The sequence below is a fragment of the Eublepharis macularius genome, chromosome 8 (genome assembly GCF_028583425.1).
Source record: "Eublepharis macularius isolate TG4126 chromosome 8, MPM_Emac_v1.0, whole genome shotgun sequence".
NCBI classification, from domain to species: domain Eukaryota; kingdom Metazoa; phylum Chordata; class Lepidosauria; order Squamata; family Eublepharidae; genus Eublepharis; species Eublepharis macularius.
The window spans coordinates 92,486,850-92,507,885 of NC_072797.1; the positions used below are offsets into that span (position 1 = coordinate 92,486,850).

General features: G+C 41.9%; 1 protein-coding gene across 1 annotated transcript in view; it reads left to right on the forward strand.

Moving 5' to 3' along the window:
* The window catches only part of UBQLN1 (ubiquilin 1), a 34,042-nt gene that overhangs the window by 9,912 nt on the left and 3,094 nt on the right, over nucleotides 1-21,036 (forward strand). The window contains exons 2-10 of the mRNA XM_054986446.1: nucleotides 3,239-3,390; nucleotides 6,582-6,694; nucleotides 11,099-11,361; nucleotides 12,759-12,917; nucleotides 13,802-14,045; nucleotides 14,140-14,282; nucleotides 15,899-15,982; nucleotides 20,154-20,269; nucleotides 20,534-20,726. Coding sequence (XP_054842421.1) covers nucleotides 3,239-3,390; nucleotides 6,582-6,694; nucleotides 11,099-11,361; nucleotides 12,759-12,917; nucleotides 13,802-14,045; nucleotides 14,140-14,282; nucleotides 15,899-15,982; nucleotides 20,154-20,269; nucleotides 20,534-20,726 — 1,467 coding nt within the window. The remainder of the gene's footprint in view (nucleotides 1-3,238; nucleotides 3,391-6,581; nucleotides 6,695-11,098; nucleotides 11,362-12,758; nucleotides 12,918-13,801; nucleotides 14,046-14,139; nucleotides 14,283-15,898; nucleotides 15,983-20,153; nucleotides 20,270-20,533; nucleotides 20,727-21,036) is intronic.

Sequence of the window (21,036 nt, forward strand, 5' to 3'; positions counted from 1 at the left end):
ATCCAGTTTGGCTGAAATTCTCAGGGATTGTGCACATTTCCATTCAGTTGATATCCTCCCTGTCAAACTCCAAGTAGATAAAAAAGGGCACATGTTTTAGAGGCACATAAAATGTTTACTTGCTGAGCATGCAGTGGCAGATACTTGAGAGTGGGTAGGCACAAGAAAGCAGATGGGCATAAATATTATGTAATGGGGCGTCCTTGTACAAGTATACTAATTCACATCAAGAATGGAGGAGGTCTGTTTTTAAACAAAAATGAAAGATGCAGCAAGGAAAGCTCTTTATCTTTCTGTGTTTAAGTTATTTGATCTATTTTTTCCCAGCCAGGTTTTGATGCTGTGAGTGAGTATAGCTGGGAGAAAAATGCTGGAAAAAATACAGCAAAGTAAGGTATGGAAGGAGGCAGAGTTCAGCTCATTTTGTCTGCCCAGTCCCTTTTTGTTTAAAAATAGACCCATTTTCCACATTCTTTAAATGAGAATGGAAGACTTGCCTGTCTTTTGCTTTGTTGGGGTGATCTGTGTTGCAAAAATGGAGTGGGCTGGTTTAATCTTTCCATCTGGTCCTGTTGCACCTGTCTTTAAGGGACATTAGACACTGAAAGATCTCCAGATCCATACTCATTGATTTTGAACCTTGCCTAGTTTGGTCTTACTCTGTAGCTCTTGCATTACAGATTGCAGTATGAATGCCTTAAAAAAAATCAGTGGCAGAGGTTGTATGTTGCTAGGGGAGGGGGGAAGTTTTGTCTTTACCCCCCAGTCTGCAATACTTCCTGCTTATATGCCCACATATACCAGAAAAACATTTGTCCAGTACATAGTGAGTACAGCCTCAGGTAGAATAGCTGAGAAGATTGCTGTTTGAATAAAATCAAAGCCTTTCTGAAACCAGTGAGCCAGCTGTTGGTGTAAACACCACATTAGAAAGACAGACCTACCCACTCAATTTCTTTAGAATGATTTGTGTGCAACTCTGTTCATAGACACTTATATTACATGCTTCCTGAGTCTCACTGTCCTCAGTCCCCTGCCCTGAACATTTTAAAAATCCGTCAGCCAGGTGTCAGAATGATGGCCAGTTTTGAATGTTTCAGTTAATTTTTCAGTGTGGATTAATTGTAATACTAAGGAACAGTGTATCTTCAGTTCTTGTGGGACACAACTTATTACTTTTTTAGCAGAGTCAGGTGAGATGGACTTTCTGAGCTAGTATTTGAAGGTGGTAGAGTCTGATCTCGTCAGGTCTCCGAAGCTAAGCAAGGTCAGCCTTAGTAATTGGATGGGAGACCTCCAGTGAAGACCTCCAGGGTTGCAGAGGCAGGCAATGGCAAACCACCTCTGTTAGTCTTTTGCCATGAAAACCCTGCCAGGGGTTGCCATAAGTCAACTATGACTTAAGGAAAGGATTTCATCCATTTCATTCATTTGAAGGTGGTAATGGGATGAATGAGGGCCAGCTTCTTGAAGCTGAGTTGCAAGGCTGAGGTGGTGATGGTCAGTGTTAATCAAAGAGGGAAGGAGCCAGCTTCTGAATGTGATTATACCTCTCACCCCAAAATAAACATAAGCAGCATGGGGGTTCTACTGGATCTGGATCTAAAGATGGATGCTCCAGTATCATCTGTGGAATGTACCACCTTTAGCCAACTTTGGTTGGTGCACCAGCTGCAGTTTTCCCTTGAAAAGGTAGATGTGGCCATAGTTACCCATGTGCTGATCACATCCAATTTGGATTACTGCAGTGTGATCTGCATGGAGCTGTACTTGGGTTCAGAATGTAATAGCAAGGTTTGCTGGCATATACGTATTTATTTAGGGCATATGCTATTCTGACCTTTTCTTGTTTACAAAAATACCAGTTTAAACATAATACAGTGTAAACAAAACAAAAGGTACACTAAACAGACTGGGCTGTGATCCATTGGGGAGGTCCATGAAGTTCGCAGGCAGTGAGCCATAGGTTAGAGCTAAGGGCCCTTTATGTGTCTGTCCATGTCCAGGCATTAGGAACAAAAAAAGGAGGAAAAAGATTTAGCCTGGTTCTAACATGGCTAGCAGCCATCTCTCCACGATTCTCTTCTCATGCTGATTATTGAGAACATGTTTAACCAGTCCTTAAAAGGACTGTTTTGGCTGACATTGTTGTGGCTTTGTCTATTATTTGTGTTCTCCTTTACTATTCTTTGTTTGTTGCCTTTTCTTTTATCTTTCATCTTATATTACCTATGTTTTCTGCTTATTGTTATATTGATCCAGTTTTATAGTGTGTTACATGACTTTAATATGGCTGGTTTTATGCTACTGATTTATCTGTTTCATTTGTCATGTTAATTGCCAATTAGTGCAGCGCAACAACATTTTTTTTAAAATGCTCTTTTATGATAGTGCCAGGAAGTTACCTTAGTGTCCTATTGTTGCCTTTTGATGCCATGTTTCCCTACACTTTGTAGCTAAACACAAATGTAGGGAAGCATGATGGGGCTTCATGAGGGCTCATGAAATGTTGGAATATCTCAACCTATTTTTTAATATCTCAAGTTACTAGAGTGTCTCTATGTAACTTGATGCAGTTTGTATATGTGAAAAACTTAAAATGTTTCAGTCTTGTAAAAATATTGATATCTGAAGAAAAGTAATGTTTCCTCAGTTGCTTTAAAGTATTTAGAGCGCAGTTTAGTCAAAGTTAAGTACTGTTCAACCCTATTTCTCAATGAGAAAAATTTATGCATGTTTTAACTCTCCCATTGAAATTAATGGGATAATAATACAAAGTTTTAGCCTTTGTATTTATCTAAAATACTTACAAACCCACCTTTATTCTGATAACTCTGGCACCAAGGCAGGGAACAATAATATATTAAAGCTGCATTTATTAGAATATAAAATACATTGAACTACATTAAAAGAACTAATGCAAAAGCAGTTTTTTAGTCAGACTGCCCCAAACACTTCTTGGAATAATTCTGCTGTATGGCCTTACTGGAAGTCCAGGAAGGTTGAAGCCCCTCCCCTTGTCTATTGCACGAGACTGTTCCATAAATATGGAGCAGTTACCAAAAAAGCCTGGGCTGCTGAACAAAGGAGGCACAGACAAATAGCTCTTGTGGGGAATGGCCTCAGATATGTGGGCCCAGGTCATAAAATGCTGGTGATGTTAAAATGCAAAAGTTGGTAATGCCTGGAAAATGTTTTAGACTAGTTAATTAGATAAATAAACTATACACTTTTTCAGTTTAAGGAAGAAATCTCCAAGCGTTTTAAGGCCCACACTGACCAACTTGTGTTGATATTCGCTGGAAAAATCTTAAAAGATCAAGATACATTAACCCAGCATGGGATCCATGATGGACTTACTGTTCACCTTGTCATCAAAACGCAAAACAGGTAGGCCTGCTGGTGGGGTCTCTTATTTTTACTTATGCTTTACAACTTGTGTCTGTGATAGATCTTAATAGGATGAATTAATTCAAAATGGAGCTTCCATGCCCTATTGAAACTGCTGGAATCTACTTTGCAGCACATAAAGATTATCTGCACTTCATGTGGCCCTGCATATGCTTTTACTTGTTTTGGAAAAAGTGTGTTCTATGAATTCTTGTCCATAGGACAGTTGTCATTGCAGGGAGCTACTATATCTGTTTGCCAGTTTATCCTGTTAGACTATGCTTTCATGCATTGTCCATCTTTACAAAATACTTCCTCTGATACAAGTTGTAACGAAATGGTTACCAAGGGTGAAATGAGTGCTGGTTGCAGTTAATCTGTCTTAAAGAAAAGAAAAACAATGTTCCCCATGAGGTTTAATGGGCTGTAGTGCCAGGGAGGGGCCTGCAGGAGTCTTGGTATGGGACGCCCTTCTTCCTGGACTACAGCTCCCAGCTGCCTTGGGCCAAGAAAGTGCAGGGGAAAAATAAGGGGTGGGGCAGCCTCAATAAAAAGAGACCCAGCCCATCTTGGAAGGGGTAGTTGCCTTCTTGGTTGAAGAAGGAGAGGCTTCTTCTGCTGAGTGAAACCAGGGTGCCTAGGCCCTGAATGTGGAAGGCCTGGGAGGCAGCAGAAAGGAAAGAAAGGGTGAACCTTCCCTGAGACCACCAACGCCTTAAGGTAGAGTAGGGAACAGTGTGGTAGGGAAAGCCGACAGCGGTTCTCTTCTGTTTGATTTTCTGCTCTAGGGGTTTTTTCTGCTCTAGGGATGTGTTGTGCCTTTACCTGCTTTGTGTGCAAGTGCTCTTTATGTAGTTATTTTTTTTTATATGTAGTTATTGAATTATACTTTTTGAATATAAAGAACCTTGTGTGGTGCTCTGATTATGTAACCTCCCCCAACTTGCCATGCTACAAGAAGGGAGGGAGCCCAGGAGAAACTGATAAGGCTAGACCTTGGTGGGTTGCCAATTCTCCAGGGCCAAACCGAAGATTGGGTAATTCACTTCCTAGTATGGAAATTCAGCCGGAGGGGTCTCACTGCCCCTCAGTCAGGCAGTGTACAAACCAGTGAGTGGTGGCAGCGATGGAGAGTGTGAGCCACACCCACCAGGGACGGTGGGAGGCGGATAGCAGGGCTAGCAGGCCATTGACGGAGGCTCAGTTGCTCGGACTGAGAGCTAGCGCCCGTTCCGCCACACAAGTATACATGCTTATATAGGAAAAAATAATGTGTGAGGTGAACTTAAGAGAATACTATCAAAGGCTTGCTTCATTCTCTGAAGTTAGAGGGGGTTTGTCTCTTTGGTTAAACAGTGTTGCAATTAGAGAAAAGATATGCTTTCCTTGGTGTGTAGCATGTGTCTTACCAAGCTGGCACTTTTAGCTAAAACAGTTGGGTAAGTGCTTCATATTAAAATCAGTCCAGTGCCAGTCTAATAAAAGTGTGTTTGAGGCATAGTCATCCTTAGCGACTTCTAAGAAACATGTTTGTGTATTGTAAAAAAGTCAGTTCAAGTCCATAGCTGCAAGACACCTATATTTCTAAAATCTGTGGAACAGTTGTATACAAGCTAGTGACATAAATTGTTTCTTGTTGTACATAACTACTGATGGAAAAATTAACACAGCCTCTGTTATTTCAGTTATTTCAGAAAGCATATTTTGCCCTTGGGAAATTTTAATCTGTAATATAATGGAAGTAACCAGTAAGTTGGGATATATTCCATCTATTCATTGCCTTTTAAGAGTTTTGGGTTCTGCTAATCCTGTTGGAAAAATATTTCCAGATAAATAATTTCTCGTTCAATCAGCTGAGCTTTCAGTTTGGAAACTCGAAGTCCCACAAACCTGCATTAGATAGCAAAGCCACAGGAGCAAAAATCCATCTGGAATATTTTCCGCTTACAAGAAAGCTGCAGAAAGCTTCTCTTGCTGTTTTATCATGTTGTAGCAATTCCTGCAGTTATAACTTAGCATTGATGAAGAAAGTAGCATGTGCTGTCCACTCAGAGTTACTTGTGGTGGAAATTCTTTTAAATTGTCAAAGTAATTTCAGCTTCAGTTTCTTATGTCGTATTGATGTTACCATTAACTTAACTGTCCTGAAATTCGAAGGGTTAAATTAAATTTATTCTGCGTAACCAAATCAAAGTGTATTGAAGAGAAAATAAAGATTTATGAAACAGTATATTTTCTCTTTTATTGTATTGTAGTTTTAATTTATTGTACTGCTATATAATGTTGTAACCTGCCCTGAACCCATTTGTGGGAGGGCAGGCAAGAAATCAATTAAACTAAATTAAATGGCCAGGCCATGCAATTGTGTGTTGCAACTAAATGCATGTGTCATTTTGTCTTGGGTAACAAATGACTTTTCAGCTAGTTTGGGAAATAGCACAGATGATTATATGAGCACCTACAACATTTATTGTCTAGTCCTTTACTTCTGATAAACATCCTTGATGCTTTGCTGTTCTCTCTTGCTTGGCAGGTAGCCTGGCAAAGCTAGAAACTTAGTGCTTGAGCTGTCATCTTTCATTTTGTGGACAGTATAATTTGCTGAATAAGAGAGCTGACAAACAAAAGCAAAGGGTACATTGAGCAGTAATGTGTTCTGACCCACAAGGTCTTATGCTGGAATAAATCTGTTCGTCTTTGAGATGCCATTGTTGTATTTTGTGGGAAGTAGCTGTAGCCCTTAGCTGTAGTGACTCTTGGTTATCAAATCATATCAGGTAATATGGCAGTGTGTCATGTAATGATCCTAGAGGGCACAATCTCCACAGATAGGAGTGGTAACTGATACGGAGCAAAGAGACTAGGGCTGTATTTTTTCATACTTTACATGTCTGCTTGTTTAGCATGTTCTCAAATTCTTTTGATGTTTGCCAACTTGACAGGCCCCCATTTTTGCTCATTGTGCATAATATATTCTGGAGATGTTACTGAGGGGGCTCAAACTTTTTATAAAAAGTCAAAGCAATCTATTAAAATACAAATAATTTAGTTATGGAAGAATCAGTAAGAATCAGTGAAACATGCTGAACATACTGGTCCATTACTTCTGAACGTTCGTAACTGAACAGCTAATCAGGTATAAACTTTTATCACTAACACTTTGCATGCTTCTGTGTTAATTTTTTTAACAGATCACATGATAATTCAGCTCAGCAAACAAATACTGCAGGAAGTACTACTACTACATCAACATCTACCAGTAGTACCTCTACAAGTTCAACAACCAGCAGTCCTTTTGGTTTGGGTAAGGCTTAATGGCTTGGCTTGGATGTGGAAGGAATCTCTGGGAATAGGAACATTGCTTTTATGGCGATTTTTTTTTTAAAGCTTATGTATGATGTTTTGAAACATACTTTTCTTACGGTAATTGGACTTCTCAGTTTAATTTCATCTATGTATAAGAAAAGTTTTGTTTCCTTTTAGGTTTTAGTTTATAGCTGTGATGTGAAACAAATTCATCTTGGCTTTATTAATAAGCTTTACAGATATGTACATTTGTAAATATGTAAATTTTTGCTTACCACTAATGCTGTTGGAATTAGGGAATTTGGAGAAGGCACAACGCAAGCTGCATTCAGATGTCATGACTGACAACAGCTTATATATCAGATTGATTAAACTTCAGTTTGTCATAAAGGCTGAAAGCAGACTGTTGGTGGATATTAAACTGGGATTCTAAACAACAGTGTTGTTTACCTGGCCTTTTAACTGCAATTAGTACTAACTGTGGTTTTCTGTCAAAATTCAAAAATCTCAGTTATACTCTGTAGCGTTTCCCCTCCCAGACTCCAGAAACAGAGTCAGCTGCACAGAGCAGCAGTAGTTGTTCCAACCTGAAACCTAGCTGCTATGGATGAAAAGGTGAGGGGAAAATAAAGGAGGGGAAACCCTGTGGAAAGAACAGGGAAGGGATCAAAGATCTTTGATCTCTCCTTTTCCCCATGAATGAAAAGGCAACAAAAATAGAGATCTTGCTTGATCACATTCTAATTTAATTTTCCACATAAAGAGTATAAATTGATCCAGATGAAACATCTCTACAGCCAAAGGTATTTTACAGCCTACTTCTAGGCCTTCTTCACCATAGAGTTCCCCCTTTATATTTTAGGATAGAGTGTGTGGCCCAATCATGATCATATGTTTCTTCCCAACCCTTTTATTTCTGAGAAAGAACAAGATTAGAGAATGTGGCAAAATGGCAAGAGAAATGGTAGGTATGCAAAGACAGAAAAATCTTTTGTTTAAAATAAAAAAAGGTTAGTGGTGTTGGCAGTGGTGGCTGATGATTGGCTGAGTTAAGAGCAGCCTGAAATGAGAAAATTTAGGTTGTCCTAGGCGTCCCTTCCCTTTCCGTGCACATTAATAGCCTGGAAGCCAAAGCAGGCATACTGTAGGTAGTGATGCATTACTAGCAGTCAGACAGTAAAAGAAGCTGTGTAGCATCTATTGTTTCTGTTTGAAGATGGGAAAGGAGGCAAGCACCGGACTAATTAGGGTTTACAAATAAATTGTTACGTACCTTTGGCTAGACTAATCAGTGATTGTGCAGCAAACTATAGTTTTAACATGCTGTGACTTCACCAAACCACTGTTTGTGATGATGACTGAATAGAGGCACAGGTTTTTAAAATGTTTTTATAATTTAGATCAAAATTGCTTTAAATTTCAGCTTGTAAATAGGTTCTGAACTGGCTTAATCCCTTTTCCAAAATTGTCTTCCATCAGCAGCACCCAATGAAGGAAAATTAAATGCTCCTAGTTGACTTTGGTTAAACTTTAAAGCCACGACAAACCACTAATTTCTTCGATCACTTTGCTGAATACTTTATATAGGGTCTTAAAGAGGCCTTGAAGAATAATCTCTTTGTCCTCCCTCCTTTGGTGCTGTTGTTGGTCTGCAAATATTGCAAGAAGGAGAGAGAGGATTCTCTTTTCATGATTCTTAATGAATAAGATCTTTCCAAATTAAGAGAATTCTCTGAAAGAATTTGGGCAGAACAAGCCCAGGCTTGATTAACATGGGTGGGCTTTGCATATCTCAGCTTTTCCTTACTGGGTTAGAGAATTGTTTACTTGTAGAACTGTATTTGGATATAGTTTTGCTGTTTGGATTTCCAGATACAATGTGAGAGTCAAGTTCCTATGAAACATATCTTCTCTTCACGATTCAAAGAGGTTTTTAGAAACAGTATCCCAGGGGTATCCCAGAGTGTGATGCCATGAGGAAGCAGCTTTCCCCAGTGCAGAGGCTGCTTGCCTTGATCCTCCACAGGAAGGAGAATGGTGGCCCCATACCTCGAATTTCCTCACTACTTGACCTAAGGAGGTCTTGTATGTGGAAAGCTTAGCACCCAGCACCCACTTTTCCCTATGTTGAAGTTGCAGGTGTTGTGCCAGTCATAGAGGAAACGGAGGCATGTGTAGCCACGCTTCACAACACTCCTGGATCAGAGCAGAAATTAGCCTGGGTGTTTTGGGTGCTTAGGTTTTCTGCTCTATGACCATAAATGGAACCAGCCAGCAAGGAAGCATGGAGCCAATTGGGAGTGATAGGTGTCTGGCACAGCAGTGTCTTAGAAAGGAGAAAGGGGATGCTCACTTTTACCATCATTTTTCTTTTCTTTCTGGGCTTGGTGGTGCACTACCATCTTTTCCCCATGTGTATTTGTTTCACACCCTCATTATGACCAGGATGCTGCTGGCTTGTGCTTTCCACCTGTGACTTGGTGCTTCAGCCAAACACAGCTCTGACTTAGTCCACTTTGCTTTGCTGCCATGTTCACCTGTTCAGCTGCTGCTGTGCGGCCACAGATAAGGTGGCATCCTCCTCCTCTGTGGCTCCCTGGCTTCCCTTGGGGGGCAGGGGTGGACTTTGAGAGACTTTAGAGTGGTGCTTTGCACACATGGGCAGGCTGTGATCTGGGAGGTATTTGATCTCAGGCTGAAGAAACAAGTACTGAGTCAAGCTAGACGTCTCTGCCCTGCTTGTATGGTTTTCGGTGGCATCTGGTTTCCTACTATGTGAAGCAGGATGATCTAGCACAGCTGCTGTGACATTATAGAGTATATCTAGTGTGAAAGACAGCAGACACTTGTAATGTCTTTCTTCTGCAGACTGTTAGTACTTTAACAATATAACTTATCATATTAGTATACACTATTTGGCCTATTTACAGAAGTATTACCTTAGGCAAAATTACAGATACATCTAGTATTAAAAAGAGCTGCATGCTGTGCTACCATAACACATGTATCTTTTTTTTCCATGAGGGGAAAAAAAGCTGAAAAAAGAAATCATACTTCATGTAAAGAAAGTTTATTTGGATAGGAACAGTCTCACTCAGCCACAATAGGACTATAAGCTTATTTGGATATAGAATTAAACCTTTATTATTGCAAACACTGAACTCTTCAGTAGTGTATTTTACACAGAGCATTTGTACAATGGACGAAATTAGTCAAATATAAACAATAAATATATCCTTGAAAATAGTGTTTGTCTTCAATAGGCACAGGAATGATCTAATACTGTAGATTGTCTTACATGACAAATCTTCATATCACATGTAAGTAAAACCTTTTGCTTTTGCTCATTTTAAAAGAGAAAATGTTTTGCTCCCTCTGATATCCAGTTTTTCCATTGGAAAAGTCTTCAAGGAAATGTGTTCCATAATTTTCCTTCAAGCTTTCAGATTTCAGGGATAACACCTATGCTTCCCCTCAAAACCTGGATTCATAGAACCTAGGTTCTATTACACATGGAATTCGTTGCCACAGGAGGTGGTGGCAGCTACAAGCATTGCCAGCTTCAAGAGGGGACTGGACAAATATATGGAGCAGGGGTCCATCAGTGGCTATTAGCCACAGGAGATAGATGGTATTCTCTTTGTGGGGAGGTGGTGCTCTGTTGTCTTGGTGCTGGAAGGAAGGCAGTGGGAGGGCTTCTGGTGTCCTGGCCTCACTGACAGTCCTTTAGATGGCACTGGATTTCTAGCCACTGTGTGTGACAGAATGTTGGACTGGATGGGCCACTGGCCTGATCCAACATGGCTTTGCTTATGTTCTTATGTTCTTATGTAGGTTGACTCCATTTTTTCCACCTCTCTTCTCACTGCACCCTTGAAGAGCTGCTTCTGTGAATGAGGAACAATGTGGAATGCAGAATGGGAAGGGGGTAGCATGTCCAAAAGGAAAACTGTCCCTCGTTTTTCATAATTTGTGGGAAAGTTCTCCTGACGGACAGTGCTTGCTGATTCTCACTTCTAGCTGCACTCTCTTGCACTACATCCCATTTTGTTCCCAATGGTCCCTCACCTATGGGAGCAACTTTTCAGGGCAGTACAGGGAAAACAGGAAGCGGCAAAAATTATTTTTGTGAGCTTACTCCAGTTGCTGTAAGCATAGGGTACCTCTGTCTACAACAAATATTCTAGTCTGGTAACTGGTGTTGTCAAGAATTGGTAATACATTGACTATCCCTGTGATGAGGGGTAATAGCACATCTGCAAGAGCTTTGCAACTGCTTCATGACCTTAAGAAATTTGAATGATATAATTAATTCTTTAACTAGAAAAATTGCCATGTAGAAACTACACTACGCTACATGACTTAAACAGTAATGCATCATGTTCTGTTTTGTTCCATCTAGGTGGTATTGGAGGACTTGCAAGTCTGAGTAGTCTGGGACTGAATACTTCAAACTTCTCAGAACTTCAGAGTCAAATGCAGCGACAACTAATGTCCAATCCAGAAATGATGGTTCAGATCATGGAGAATCCTTTTGTTCAAAGCATGCTTTCAAATCCAGACCTAATGAGACAGTTAATTATGGCTAATCCTCAAATGCAACAGTTGATACAACGCAATCCAGAGATCAGTCATATGCTTAATAATCCGGATATAATGAGACAGGTACATGGTTTGGTTTGTAAAGTTGGTGTTGAATTGTAGCTTCTCTTAGACGTGAATGCAAATCGATCTCTATATACTATAAGATAAATTTATTTATCTTATGAATATTTTCAAAAGTGTTGTGCATTGAAACATATTGGACAGCTGTTCATCCTGTTCACTGCCACAGCCTCCCTACCACCTATATAAGTGAACATATGAAACTGTCAGGTGCTGACTGTTTACTGGTCCAGTTGACTGAGTTCTGTCAGCTGATAATGACCATCCAAGATCTTAAGCATAAGTCTTTCCTGAGCTTCGTTACCTGAGATCCTTTTAAGTGGAGACACTAGGGGGGTTACATCTAGGACATTCTGCACGAATATCTTGAGCTTGACCAATAAGCCAGGGGTTTCCAATATGGCACCTGTATTTTTAGAAAGTAGGTAGGGCCAGATGTGGTTTTTGACCTACAAGGCTACTGATTGGCTCTTGGAGATCTGTTTGTCTGCAGATTTTTTAAAAGTTGCTTTGGCAACAGCTGCCACTACAGCACAGTGATCTTTACTGAGAGACTGAAAGCAAGCTATGTGTATATGAGACAATTTATTTAAATAATATGTTCATTTTAAAAGGCATCCTGTTAAACACAGCCTTCTGCCTGAAATGTTGAAGAATTACTTTAGAATTATGTACTACCTCACTCCCTGAGATTTTGTGGTTGGCTCCGTCTCCTGCAGCAGCCATGTTGTAGTTATACCCGACACCCTGTGTCAGAATTTCAAAGGTGCTTGCAAGCTCAAAAAATTTGAGGCCCCCTCACTAAGTGCAATTCCTTTCCTAATGTAAAATAGTAAAGAGTCCAGTAGCACCTTTAAGACTAACCAACTTTACTGTAGCATAAGCTTTCAAGAACCATAGTTCTCTTTGTCTGATGCATCTTATGAAGAGAACTGTGGTTCTCAAAAGCTCATACTACAGTAAAGTTGGTTAGTCTTAAAGGTGCTACTGGACTCTTTACTGTTTTGCTACTGAAGACTAACATGGCTAACTCCTCTGGATCTTTCCTAATGTAGGCAGGTCCAACACAAGTTGTTCATAATGTGCCTAGCACTACAGTGGGAAAAAATGGCATACTGAGAATTAGATAATCTTTCTTCTTAGAGAATTGAGAGCAGTAGACATTGAAATTTAATTTCTCTACTCTGCAGCTTTCCCCATTCATTCAGGAGGGTTTTGGGACCCTCTCATGCTGCCTGACTTTTCTTTAGGAACTGTTGAGTATAGTTGGGGGCACAAAAATGAATATTTGGGATTTTTTTGGTAAAAGTCCTTGAGCACACCTAATGTGGTATTTTTTATCCCAGTCCTTGTACCTTTGAGCTATTGCTTCAAATATGGATTTTTCTTTTGCTTAGACTCTAGAGCTTGCTAGAAACCCTGCAATGATGCAAGAAATGATGAGAAACCAGGACCGTGCCTTGAGCAACCTTGAAAGTATACCTGGTGGTTACAATGCTTTGCGACGCATGTATACAGATATACAGGAACCAATGCTGAATGCAGCACAAGAGCAGGTGAGGCTGGGCTGTAAATTCTCCTGTAAAAGTTGGATGATGAGGCAAATTGTTGTAGTTGAGAAAAATATAAGGACATGTCTTTGATACTGCAGGTATAATACTTACTATTTCAGAAGATCCAAATTAGATTTTCGATTTGATGCATGGCTACTTCCAAAATCAGCAAGACTGTGTTGAGTTTTTGCCTCTCCTTGTGTAACATTTAGGCTTGCTTACTTCCACTTCTAGCTGCAGCCAGTGATGTGGAATGGGGCATATTATAAATGGCATTATGGCACTGGTGATTGTGTCTGAGTGGTAATGTTGTGATGAAGGAGAACCTATCATGACCCTGATGTTTTTGGTGTTCACCCCACATCAAACATAACATATAAGAAAGGATTCAGAAATTAAGATTCTTAATTCTTTAGATTCTTAATTCCTTAGTTCTGTTTATCAGTTGTTGAGTATAACATATCAGTTAGAATTGTTAACTTTAGCTTTCTGAAATAACTGACCAGAATGTTGCTGAATACTTCTAGCTACAAATGGGTATTTTGAATTTATTCATATGACACAGAAATAGTGCAGTGTACTATTTTATATTAGCCCCTTATAAAAGCAAAATAAACTGACCACTAGATAGGGGAGGTGTGATGGGAGGGACCTCTCTTCATAATACTTTTAGGCAACTCATAGCTATACTCTACAGGTACTATAGGGACTTTGCATACTAATTCTGCATTGCCGTTGCTGAATATCATAAGATGGTTTTCTTGAGCAAGCTGGTAGCAACCATTGTAAAATAGCTATGCAGTAAAATCAATATGGCAGAAGTAAGTGCCTCTTTTAAAAGTGATTCTTGAATAACAATATTGCTACTTAACTGTTCATTTTTGTAGTTTGGAGGCAACCCATTTGCTTCCCTTGTAAGCAATTCAACATCAGGTGGGGACAGCCAGCCATCTCGCACAGAAAATAGAGACCCTTTACCAAATCCTTGGGCTCCTCAGTCCAGCACACAGAGTTCCCCAAGCACTGGCAGCAGCAGTGGAGACAGTGGAAGAGGCAGTAATGTTGAAAATAGTAGCACTGGAAGCACGGGACAGAGCTCAGCAATGCCAAACTTGGGACCTGGTCTTGGAGGTTTGTTGCTTTCATTACTTAACAATGAAATGTTTCCTCTTGAAAAGTAGTAACATCCTTGATTTTCTGAAATCTGGTTGTTCCTCTCTTAAAGCTGGTATGTTCAACACCCCTGGAATGCAGAGCTTGTTGCAGCAAATAACAGAAAATCCACAGCTGATGCAGAACATGTTGTCTGCTCCCTACATGAGAAGCATGATGCAGTCATTGAGCCAGAATCCTGATCTTGCAGCGCAGGTAAGTAATGAACTATGTAATAAGCTAAATTGGAATGCAATGCAGTGCTGCTGCTTCCAACAGCTGATGAGACATCTTAACTAGGACACCTAAGTTACACGTTCTCATTCAAGTAGAGGTAGATATTGCTGGATTGTTTGCAGTTAGCATTGTGCCTAGCCTTTTTGTTCTATGAACAAATTTCTGTAGCACAGTCTTGTCAAAAGGATCTTATAGTATGCCATACATTCTAGACCTCGTGAACTGCTTGTAACTTCCCACATTTTCCATTGATCAGCCCATCCTGCTCTTGTCTGTAGTAACAGCGTAATTCTGGTGTCTCTGTATTCTCTTCTGAATTCAGCAAAGAACACGTAATCTTGGTAATCTGTTCATTTCTGTTTCGTTGCTTTCAACTTCTCATTCTTTTTAGTCTTCCAGGTACTTATACCTTGGATGGTTTAGGGATCCTTTGCCCTGCACTTAGCATTGCATCCCTTACTATGTTGGTTTAGGTTGTTGGGTGTGAAATTCAGTTTGGAAGAAGTGATAAGTGGGAAATCTTACTGGCAGAATTTCCCTCATTACTCAGTGAAAACTCTCTCCAGTGCAGATGAGTGTCTAATGCTTACTGAAGGTGCAACATCAAAGCAGACCTAAATGCTAGGATGTAGCAGATTGAAAGGGCGGGGGGGGGGGCGGAATGTTGTGCGGCTGATAAAGTACTGTGGGGGGGTAGTATGTTTAGTGGGATGGGGCATGTAAAGAGATGAGGAGAGAAAAATGGCCATGGTTGGAGCAGTGAAGATGATTAGAAAAAGGAAGTGATGTGGCTATTGAGAAAGGAAAAGATATTCCAGTTGGATGTGATGTGAGAGAAATAATGGGGCAGCAGAGAAGCATGGCATTCTGTGGGATTTGGCTGGGTGAAGAGTTGAGATGAAATGAGGGTCAAGTCTGCCTGTACAGTCACCAACGTCATCTTTCACATGTGGTTGCATCTCTTCCTCCTGTGCCAGGTAGAGAGGGGATTCTATGGGGCTGGGCTGGGCTGGGCTACCGTGTCCTTTCATTTCCTACATGCTATCTAGAACATAAGGAAAGAAGCAGCACAAGTATATTACATGACTCAGGTGGTGGTGAGGAAAAACACATCACAGGCTATGGTCTGTTCATATTGGATGCTTGGAAAGAGATGGCAGTGGAACTTCAGTCTTCCTCAGGCACCTATGCAAAGAGGATCACTTACAGGAGAAGGCAGTGGGGTGCTTGTCTGCCAGCAGATACCAACAGTAGCTGTAGCAACCAGGAAACTAATCACTAATCAACGCCTAGTATTTTAAACAGGAGCAAATGGAATTTTGCCTCCCATCCTTTAAAATTTACTCACATCAGTTTTCTGTACAAGAAGTTATGTATAGGTAACATTAGTCAGTGGGGGTCTTCCTAAAGGCTGTCTGAGTAGAATCTAATTGCAGCCAGTTCTAGATTTCTAAGTAAGGTTGTAGACATAGGCAAACATAAAGCTGGTATGATTTTTTCCCCCAACAGTGATAATAAGCACCATCCAAGTGGCTTTTCTATTTCTCTGAGATATACTGATACTATGCATCTGAAATGAGCACTTTATTCCACAGATGATGCTGAATAACCCTTTGTTTGCTGGAAATCCTCAGCTTCAAGAGCAGATGAGACAACAAATTCCAACTTTCCTTCAACAAGTGAGTTGGAAAATGAGGCAAGCTGTGAATGTCACAGTGGCATAAAGCTCTTCACATAGGCCATTCTTGCAGGAAACTCCCCTTTGTCTCTAACCAGAAAGGGATAATTCACTTTTCTGGAAGTTCCTGTTCCAGACATATTTAGTCTTCATGAAACCACCAGGAGCATTTGGTTGCTTTCCATGGGTGCATATCACCTATACTTACACAGCTGAGCAGACATTTTGAGTGCATTTTATTCCTTTCCATGTTCTGACCCATTGCCTTAAGTTTATTCTTTCAATAAGTACAGATTTACCAGGCACATCTCCTGTCACTCAATTCCTCCCTCCCCCAACATGGAGTAAGATAAGTTCTAGTGGCTGGAGGAATTAGAGTGAGTCAGAGGGTGGTGGACAAAGAGAGTGGCCAGTAAAGAGTCAGGTATTCCAGTCCTCTGGGGATGAGGGAGGTATGGCGGAGGGATGCAGGCTAGGATGAGAAGGACAGAGATATGGTAGGGCTCGGTGTCCTTCCAGCCTTCATCCCAGCCTGAGAAACGCTGGATGTGGAGTTAGGAAATTTAACCCCCCTTCGACGCTGATGTTGTGCAACACCAGGTCCATAAATAATAAAACCAGAACCCTGCATGATTATTTTGCAGCAAATGATATGGATCTGGTGTGCATGACTGCGACCTGGGTAAGGGAGGGCGAAACAGTCGCCTTGAAAGAACTCATCCCCTCCAGGTTCTCAGTCCTCCATCAATCCCGAATGGGAGGCCGGGGGGAGGAGTGGCGATTCTTGTCCGAGAGTCGTTTTCCTTCAAGCCGCTCCCTGCCCCAAAGATCTCTGGCGTTGATTGTGTGGGCCTAGTGTGGGGTGCCGAGGAGAGTTTGGCTATCTGTGTGGGGTACCGACTGCCTAGCGCACCAGCAGATACCCTGTTGCACCTGCTGGAGGCAGTAGCGGGGTGGGCTTTGGAGTACCCAAAACTGGTGGTGTTGGGAGAATTCAGTGTCCACACTGCTGCTGCTTCCTCTGTTCGGGCTGCAGACCTAGTGTCTTCCATGGCCGCACTGGGACTCTCCCAGTTTGTTTCGACTCCCACACACCAAGCAGGACACACGCTAGATTTGTTCTTTGGGATGGGGATAAATGTGGGTCTGGAAGTAGTTGAGCAGGTGCCATGGTCAGACCACTCGGTTTTGAAGGTCCGGCTGGATATCCACCCCACCCCACAAGGGCGATGAGCTTATTTATGCTCGCCCGTGGAGACTCATGGATCCTATTGGTTTCCAGAATGCTCTGTGGGATCCAGTACTCCCTGGCGGTTTGTTAGATGAGCTGGTAGAAGACTGGCAAGTCCATCTCGCTGAAGCCATCCACGAAATTGCCCCCCCCCCCCCCGTCACCCTCTTTGCCCCCGCACCAGACTGGCTCCCTGGTACACTGAGGAGCTACAATGGATGAAGCGGGAACTAAGACGGCTTGAGCGAGTGTGGCGACAATCTCGCGATGAAGCAAGAACATCTTATAGGACGTTTATGAAAGCTTATGAGATGGTGGTGAAAGCTACAAAGAAGGATTTCTACACAGCTTCCATTGTGTCAGCTAGCTCACGCCCAGCAAAATTATTATTTTTTTTAACTTTTATTAAATATAGAAAGAAAGAAAAAATAAACATTAAACAGCAAATACATGGAGAAATATAATGGTTATATAAGATTGAAGGTTACAAAGAAAAACATTTAAAACAATTGTTTACTGTAGCTTGTAGTTTCCATAACACAAAGAAAAATTCACAGTATGCTGGTATAGATACTTTAATTCGTAATACTAGACTTTCAATATATCTTGATAAAGATGGTTGGGAGGAAGTGTTTCAGTTTTATCGATAAGCAAAATTATTTAATGTGGTTCGGTCTTTGGTCTCCCTATCGGGGAGAGACTCTCAAATTTTAAATTTGAATATTAGTTGTGAGGCTTTTGCGAGCTTTTTTGCCGACAAAATCTTGTCTCTCCACCGTGACTTGCCAGCCACAATTGATACAGTATGTGAACTAGAGGCCCCTTGGCCGTCTACTGGGCCGATATTAAATCAATTCAACCCACTCTCTGGAGATGAGATTGACAGGACCCTGCGAGCGGTGAGACCTACCACGTGTTCCTTGGATCCGTGCCCATCATGGCTGGTGAAGGCCAGTGTAGATGGGTTACAGGTTGCCTTGGAGGCCCTTGTCAACATGTCCTTGAATTCTGGGGCATTTTCCTGGAGCATTGAAGGAAGCTGTGGTTAGGCCTCTACTGAAGAAACCATCTTTGGACCCCACTGACCTGGTCAACTACCGCCCAGTTTCGAATCTTCTGTTTCTGGGTAAAGTGATTGAGCGGGCAGTGGTGGAGCAGCTATAGGGTTTCCTGAATGATTCCTCATCCCTAGGTCCCTTCCAGTCCAGCTTCCGCCCGGGTCACGGGATGGAGACATTGCTGGTCACCCTCACTGACAACCTCCGCAGGCAACTGGATCGTGGCAGATCGGCGCTGCTGATATTGTTGGATTTGTAAGCAGCGTTCGACACGGTCGATCATGATCTATTGGCCCACTGCCTTGCCAATGTGGGGATACAAGGGATTGCCTTACAGTAGCTCGTCTCTTTTCTCCACGGTCGAGGACACAAGATGGCACTTGGGGAGAAATTGTCATCCTGCCACTCATTGGTGTGCGGTGTCCCTCAGGGGGCAATACTCTCCCCACTATTGTTTAATGTTTATATGCACCCTCTCGCCCAGTTGGTGCGGAGTTTCAGACGTGGATGTCGTCAATATGCCGCTGACACCCAATTATATCTGATGATGGACAGCCAGCCCGACTCTGCCCCGGATCTCTTGGAGTGTGCCTTCGAAGCTGTGACTGGGTGGTTGAGTCGGTTGAAACTTCTCACGAAGGCGGAGGTCCTGCATGTGGGTCTGGGGTCCATGGGTATGGGACTCCGGCTCCCCACTCTTGACGGAGCGCTGCTTGTGCCGCTTGCGAGAGTAAGGAGTCTGGGAGTGATCTTGGATGCCTCCTTGACTATGGAGGCACAGATCACAGCAGTTGTCCGGTCTTCATTTTTCTATCTAAGACAACCCCGGCAGCTTGTCCCCTACCTGTCGACCCACGACCTAACAGCAGTGATCCAAGCAACAGTTACCTCTAGATTAGACTGCTGCAACTCGCTCTACGCAGGGCTTCCCTTGGGCTTGATCAGGAGATTACAGCTGGTTCAAAATGCAGCTGCGCGGGTGATTGCAAGAGTCCCAATAGAGGAATATATAACACCTATATTACTCCAGCTGCCTTGGCTACCAGTTGAGTACCGGGTCCGGTTCAAGGTGTTGGTGCTGACCTATAAAGCCCTATGTGGACTGGGTCCAGCATATCTGCGGGAAGGCTTCTCCCTATATATACCCCAGAGGACACTTCGTTCTATACACAAAAAGCTTTTGGTGGTCCCCGGTCCTAGGGAGGCTCGCCTTGCCTCGACTAGAGCTGGGGCCTTTTCGGTCCTGGCACCGGCCTGGTGGAACTCTTTGTCTGATGAAACCAGGGCCCAGCAGGATTTATTATCCTTCTGCCGGGCCTGTAAGACAGAGATGTTCCGCCAGGCATATGGCAGAGGCTAGGCTGGGCCCCCACCGGCCATACTTGATTTGACTTGAGAAGATCTGTCCACCACCCTATATATATCTATAGATATATGGGCCATGTCTGAAATGAAGTAACTCTTCCATTGCCATCTGAGGAGAAGTTTTTATTGTATGTAGTGTTTTAAATTTTATTGTAATGTTGTTAGCTGCTTTTATGTGTTTTTATGTAAATTAAAATGTTGTGCTCCGCCCTGAGTCCACTCGGGTGGGAAGGTGGACTAAAAATCTAATATAATAAATAAATAAATATGTGCCAAAATGTACACATTTCTTGCTCTTGAAAGCCTAATAGCATTTCCTCCTGAGCTCAAGTGTCACAATGGTTTCAGAATTTTGGAAGCTGCTTCACATTCTTGCCCCCCTCCCCATACAGCTGGATTTCAAGTGCTGTATCACAAGGAGAAATAGTAGTTCACAACAGGAAGAGAAGTCTGGAGCTCTGTAAAATCATTTAAACCTGTGTGCATATGTTTGACTTACTCACTGTTTATCTCAACAGATGCAGAACCCTGATACACTATCTGCCATGTCAAATCCTAGAGCTATGCAGGCTTTGCTTCAAATTCAGCAGGGTTTGCAGACTCTAGCAACAGAGGCACCTGGGCTTATCCCTGGGTAAGTATTGCCTAGCCATGTTATTTCTGAAGTATATTTAGCCACCGCACATTAATATACTAAGCTGGTCTAGAGTTTGGATTCTAAATTTGTTACTGGTTTTTAAGAAAAGATTCTTTACAAATACTTAATGGCTAAAGATTTTGGCATTTGGATGCTCATACTAGTTTCCATTTGTTTGTTTGCAGTACGAGTTTCCTAATTAGTTCTTAGATGATTGTTGGCAGATATAAGTGACTTGAATGTTTGTTCTCTCCTGTGCAGATTTAATACTGGTATAGCTGGATTAGGAAGCACTGGCATTCCTACTGGCATTCCTACTGGCATTCCTACTGGGACAACAGTGCCCACTTCCGTCCCCAGTGAAAATGCAAGTCCAGCATCAGGAACTGGTGAAACTGGACACCAGCAGTTTGTTCAGCAGATGTTGCAGGCACTTGCTGGAGCAAACACTCAGGTAAATAGTGGGGAAGTTATATTTTTAATGTTTCAGCTGTTTTTTCAGTTGCGTTTTTTTATGTTATGTCAGTGAAAATAGCTTAGGCTAAGTGTATGTGACTAGCCCAAGGTTACCTAGCAAACTTCCATGGCATAGCGGGGATAAAAACCTGAACCGCCCAGATTCTAATCTGGCACACTAACCACTACGCTACACTGGTTGTCTGTTGGGTGAGATGCACTTTCTTGTCTATTTGGTTGTAAACTTTACAGTCCTTAAAGACTCAAATCTTAATGATGGAAAAAATACATAACGTTATTTAGTATAT